The following is a 6,203-nucleotide window of genomic DNA, read 5'->3' as shown; positions in this document are numbered from 1 at the left end:
TTTGTGTAAAGCACTTTGAATTGCCCTGTTGCTGAAATGTGCTATACAAATAAAGCTGCCTTGCCTTGCCTTGCCTCAATGCCGTCAAGAGCATACCAAACCTGTAAGTGGCACTGTAACAAGAAGCTCAAGCCAACATTAGCCAATCACAATCACAGAAATAGCTACAAGAGCAACAACAGCAACAACAGAAACAACAGCAACAAATCACTTCCTCCCCCTTCTCCTCCTCACTTCCTTGACTGCCCAAACCTCCGTTTGTCTCAGTTCACATGCAAACGAAGATTTCCAAAATCTCCTCTCTGGCCGGAGTTTTTAGAAAGACTCATTTTCAGAGACAGATTCTCTGTTTGCACATAAACGAAGGGCACAAACGATGGGAAATGTCTCAGTATTTCAAAATAACCATGTACATGTGAACAGGGCCTCAGTCTCCTGAAAAACTCTTGTTGGCCCCACTGATAAAGATTAACATAAAGATTAAGCAGAAACACAGTATGTGCATGTTTCCAGCCTTTAGCTAAGCTTTGTACTAGCATATTTTAGATATGAGTAGCCAAAACTTCACAAAATGTTGTTAAATAATTTTGTCAGTGGACATCTGTTTATGTAGCTAAAAAGGAATCACATCATACTTCAACAGGAAACATTGCAGGCTAGAAATCTGAATCCAGTGCAGTGTTTTTTATGTTTTAGGCATTTAGGTAGAAATCAAACCCAATAGCCTAATACTGTTACTGCACTCAAATGGGCCCAAATGCCCATGTATTTAGACCTACACTAGAAAAATGCCTCTTAAAAGCACTAACTTACTTAGCATCACTGTGGTGGTTCCCATCTGTCAATTTGAAATATATTCAGGGATTTATGACATATAGAACAATAATGGACGTGCTACCCTGCTTGATAGATAAAGTCCTTCATGGTGTCAAAGTGAATGATGTTGTCATGATGGAGATGATTGGGGCCAAAATGTCAATGATCCCTAAAAACATTTATTTGATCAACTTCAATTTTTCCCTCATGTATCACAGCTAATAATAGTACCTCAATAAAACCCACTTACTCATCCACCCCTCTGTTTGATCTAACGCCTAACCATGCACTCAACCTTGGCTGAATAGCACAAGGAACAGTTACACGTCCTGTGTTTTGGTAAATGTTAGTGGAAGGTGGGGGAATTGATCAAACACTCCATACCCAAAGGCACCCTGGCAGCACTCGCATCAGGGTTGATCCAGAAGGACAGCCATGAGAGGACTACGATGAGAAGCGTGGGGGCGTAAACACCCATCATATAGAAGCCAACCTGTCTCCTTAGGGTGAAGATAACCTCTACACAGGTGTAGTACCCTGCACGAGAAAGGAGATAAAGGTTAAAATGTGATTTAATAACATCAGTAAGAAACACAGCTTATCTTAAAAATAAAAAAGGAGAATCAGGCAAAGCACATAAGTTACTGGCATCATACATCATTGTATTCCAAGATATTAACAGTATATAGCTACTTTTAAATAAGATTTATTCATATCAATATCTCTTTGGAATTACAAGGAAGCCGATTTTAAGTAATAATTCCAGACTCGGCTGCTCGTTATTACGGTCTGAACAATTTGCCATGAACACAGCCTCAGGCGACTTGGGTCAATTCAAAGGTTTTGGCCTATCAGGACTTATTTCAACCTAGAAATGTTAACTTCTTGCCCCTGACTGGAAACAGAGCAGGTGAGAGAAATTGTCGTATATTAACTTGGTCTATTAAGTCTGTATTAAACATTAAGAGGAAAGGAAGCTGCCAGGTTAACTCCTCACACAGCTGCGCACTTTGATAAAGCTTAGACGAGTTTGAGCACACAGGGCAGCACCCTAAAAAGCGTTGCTTTCTTTCAATTTAAACATGTCTATTGTATAGTAGACATGTCCTCTGCCAGTTACAATTTTTAGTGGATAGGAACATGTTCCTGTATAGGGAGGCTCTCATTCTTAACAGTATACATTACCATTCATAAATGATAAATTCTACCCAATCCATCTCTACTGGAAATGTGGTCTTTGTTAGTCAAGTTTAAAGAAGTATGGAATAAGCATCATTACGCTTCAGACCTACAGCCGCGTTGCATTTCTTCTCTTTGAGGCTGATCAGTGGGTCCAATGGGGATGGTAGAGTTGAAAGGCTGAAGTAATATTTAACTAGCCCTGGGATCTCTGGTTGAGCTTTATACAGCTTATAAGGACTGCCTGTGTTGCAGAGCAGACTCAAACCAGCCGTACACAGAGGTGATCTTTGTGTCTGGCCAGGTTGCCATGGCAACCCGTTAAAAGGCTGACTCATTGCCAGCAGTGTTCCTCCCAAGCGCAAGAGCACTCAGGTCATACCAGCTCTGTTGGCTGATAGAGATTTTCCATTTCATTGCAAATGTCTTTTTACCAATACATAGATCTGTATACATTTCTGACACATAACCAGGATCTTCTTTGGAGTTTTTCTTCTATTTTATTATTTTAATTAATTATTTACTCAGTCCTGCCTACATCCTGGGCAAAAGGCCAGAGTTGAGATGTTGTACATTGGTCTGAGTATGTTAAAGTTCATCGTAGCAACCTCCACCCAACACCTTATAAATATCTATGTAGACACCCATAATTTCATAAAATTGTAAAATGCAAATCAGATTGCCCATGCAAAGTGAGACTGGTGCTTACTGTCAATCCAAGTACAAGACCCACTAAAGAAGTGACCAAATGGTTAAGATGGACAGGCACATTCATTTGACTTGAACTGTTGTACTTATTGACAAAGTGGTGCTAACCAAGACAGATAGCAATGTGCCAACAGAGGCAGGGAAGAGGAAGAATGCCAATACACATAAATGTCCAGGCCTGTGCATGCTGGCTCACTAACACACCTGAATCAGATAGAAATATAATCAATCAGTCACATCTGGGTTTCCTTTCCTGATGGAAATGCTGGAACTATTTCAAAAGAGGGACCTAGCTACTTTCAACTAAAACTGTCTGAAGGCAGAATTTTGAGTAATTTAATCCTTTTGACTTTTCTAATCAGCATTTTTATAACTTCATGTTTGAAAATATGTAAGAAACTGGATTTAAGACATGGACGGTACCTGTTCCAGAATAGAATTTAGTACAGTTCCCATAATCAATATCTTCTTGTCTGATATCAAACTGTGGTAGAGCGATGGTGTCCATTTGCACTGGGTCTCCGGTCTGCCACATAAACCGTAGGTCGTCTGTGGTGTAGCCAACTGAATGAAAGAGGTGCAAAAACGTACAAAAAGTGAATACACAGACACATATACACTGTGTGTGTATATAAATACAGTACATATTTACTGTAGCAGTCAGGTTATCCATTAGAGGCTAATAACTCTAAGTTATTTTGCCTAAACTGCTTTGTAAACACAATGCAAGCAATTAGCTGTTAACAACGTTAAACTATGATAAGTTATTCTACTTCTCTAAGTGTTCTCCATAGAAATTGCCTTCTTAACTCAAGCAAAACCCTTTAATTAACACCAAGACTACGATCTTATAAAAACAACTAAAAGCCCAACTCATAAATGCTGTATCTCCCAAATACCAATGAGCAGATGTGTTGAAGTCCAACTCAAACCACATTGACAGAGCAGATACATGGTTGGTGATTGGTGGTTTGAAGAGACATTAAATCAGGAAAACTCACAGCTTTCAAGTTGCATCTTACACCTCTGTGTGTCCATAGGGAACAATGTCAGATCTAGCGGACAGGAAAGGGTGACGGACAACCTGGAGGAGAATGAATAAAATGCTGTTTTCAGGTTTTCATTATGCTGTGCTTTTGTTACCCTCTGATATCCACACACTCACACAAAAGATCCTTATTTGCATGACACTAGTATTACTTTGAGATCTCATGGATTTAAAGGTTAACCCTCATGTTGCATTTGTATGAGATAAACAAAATATGTTGCAGAGATCATTCTGTCGTCAGAATAACCTCTGGAGATGTAGGAAACCTAACACAGCAGAGTGTCGCTGTAGCCCCAACTGGTTTATATTGACGTGCTTGTGTAAGATAAAATGTTTTTCTGCCAAATGCTACAGTAAGCATGCCAACAATCTCATAACATTTTAGGAATTTCACTCTTGCAGCCCGCAGCCTCAATGATTCTTGACCCACAAAGAAACATAAATAAAGAAAACCCAGGAAATGCTTGAAAATAAGGGAAACAAGCCTTCCCTTACCGAATGAGATACACACAGGACTAAAATAATCACTGCAGATTTGCAGTGCATTAAGAACACAAATGATCAATTATTACATCATCGTATTAGGGTCTCCAAGGAAGAATCGTACGCAACTAGGCCTTAAATCTGATGATGTGTCTTGCGCACACACATATTTAATATCAGGCAAGCTTTGGCTGAGCCTGATGAGGCCATTCAATTGCCATTCTGTTTCACATGGAACTTCATTCATTCCGCCTGAAATTGTGGTCATGTTAATTTTTGTTTATTTGGAGGGGTTGTTATTTTGTTTAGTTTTACCCTTACCAATCAGTAATGATTGGTGTATAAATTATATCGTTTTCTGTTGGCGTGGTACCTACAGTGGTGGTTTTCTATTTTAAAGGTTGTTTTGGGGGGCTTTTTTCCCTTTACTATAGTGATAATGGGTAGAATGGAAAGAGGGAAAGTAGTGCGGTTTCAAACCCTGTGCCGCTGCAGAACTCCGCCTACATGGCAGCTAAACACTCTTACTTGGTGAGCTAGAAACCGCCCCAGTAGTTTTCAGCAGCAGTTCATTTCCTTTAACATTGATCAACAGAAATATGTTGATTTAGGAGTTGTTATTTCTGTAATTGAGCTTACAACAACTGCAACGGCTTTGTTTATCTTGTCTCCATCTCTCTATCACTATTTTTCATATATGTGGCCTTTTAGCTTTATTTAATGCAAAGACAGAACAAAATGACCAAAGGGGATTACAATGTATCTTAATCATCTGCAGTGGGTGGACACCTCTCTGTCCCTAACAGTAAATCATTCAGGTTCATCTCGTTCACTGTAAAATATGCGCTGAAAAGGCAGGAAAAATATCTTCTCAAGTTTTAAGAAGATATTTTTACCAGTTTATTTCTAACTTTTGTATATAAAGGCCTCGTGATTGTGGAATGATACTGTGTGGTTGATTTTTTTTGTAAATACTCTAAAGGTGATGGGACATTTTTCTGTAACAATTCAGGCTGTTCACATTCACCGTTTTTATTACCTACCTACTAAAAGCAGTATACTAGTATAAGTTGCATATAACCCATGTATCGTCAGCCAGGCCATGCAGAGCTGCTTCTAAGGATGAAGTCGTTTCACACATTTTAACAGGGAAGACAATGAAAAAAATCTAATCAAATTCATTACCTCATACTGATTAGGACGTCCCCGTTACGGAAAATGAAGAGAAGAATGTTCTCCTGAGTAACGTCATGAAAGTTGGCACTCTTCTCGTTAGCGAAGAACAGGTCGGGTTTCCAAAGACATTTGAACATCTTTGGATCAACAGTGAGAGAATCCGACTTGAAGTCCTGCGGTAGCTTCAGCCTGGGGTCGTTCCAGCGCTGCCGCAGGAAGATGTTGACTCTGTAATCCTGTTAGGCACAACAGACAAGCATGGATGTGGCTAATGTCGGTATCACGTCAGTACTAGGACAGTACAGTACTTGGAAAAACGTTGGGTGCTTTTAAAGGGATTAATGACCTCTTTTAATGGGATTCGATTAATGCTTATTTTCTTTTCACATTTTACAATAAGCTTTAAATAGAAAGGTGCACAGATGGACAGCTAAATGGCCACTTTTTAAAGAGATCCCTCTCGATAACACTGAAGGACATTATATATATATATATATGTGTATATATATACTGCTCTTATACTCATGTGCAGTTAAAGAATAAGAAAAAAATCTTCCTGTTAGTTACTTTCCTTGGGATACAGCTGTTCCACCTTATTGACAGGTTACATTTTCTACTTTCAAGTCATTGACAAGCAACATTTCTCACAGTAAACACTTCAACAACATCAACAGACCACTTTAACGTGCAAAGTGACATTTTACAGCTGCAGCCAACTGTTGTGGTGGGGCCCGGCTGACCGTGAGTCTGTCCTTTTTATTTTAATTTTTGTGTTTTTGTTTTTTCTTTCTGC

The 6,203-nt window shown here is 39.2% G+C and overlaps 1 protein-coding gene across 2 annotated transcripts in view; it reads right to left on the bottom strand.

Moving 5' to 3' along the window:
- The window catches only part of glrbb (glycine receptor, beta b), a 29,750-nt gene that overhangs the window by 10,875 nt on the left and 12,672 nt on the right, over positions 1-6,203 (bottom strand). For both annotated transcript variants that reach the window (XM_034883006.1, XM_034883005.1), the window contains exons 5-8: positions 5,420-5,646; positions 3,705-3,787; positions 3,127-3,267; positions 1,201-1,353 (exon numbers count right to left, since the gene is read on the bottom strand). In XM_034883006.1, the coding sequence (XP_034738897.1) occupies positions 1,201-1,353; positions 3,127-3,267; positions 3,705-3,787; positions 5,420-5,646 (604 nt within the window). The remainder of the gene's footprint in view (positions 1-1,200; positions 1,354-3,126; positions 3,268-3,704; positions 3,788-5,419; positions 5,647-6,203) is intronic.

The sequence above is a fragment of the Etheostoma cragini genome, chromosome 10, assembly GCF_013103735.1.
Source record: "Etheostoma cragini isolate CJK2018 chromosome 10, CSU_Ecrag_1.0, whole genome shotgun sequence".
Lineage (NCBI taxonomy): Eukaryota > Metazoa > Chordata > Actinopteri > Perciformes > Percidae > Etheostoma > Etheostoma cragini.
This window is presented reverse-complemented; position numbering and strand designations above follow the sequence as displayed.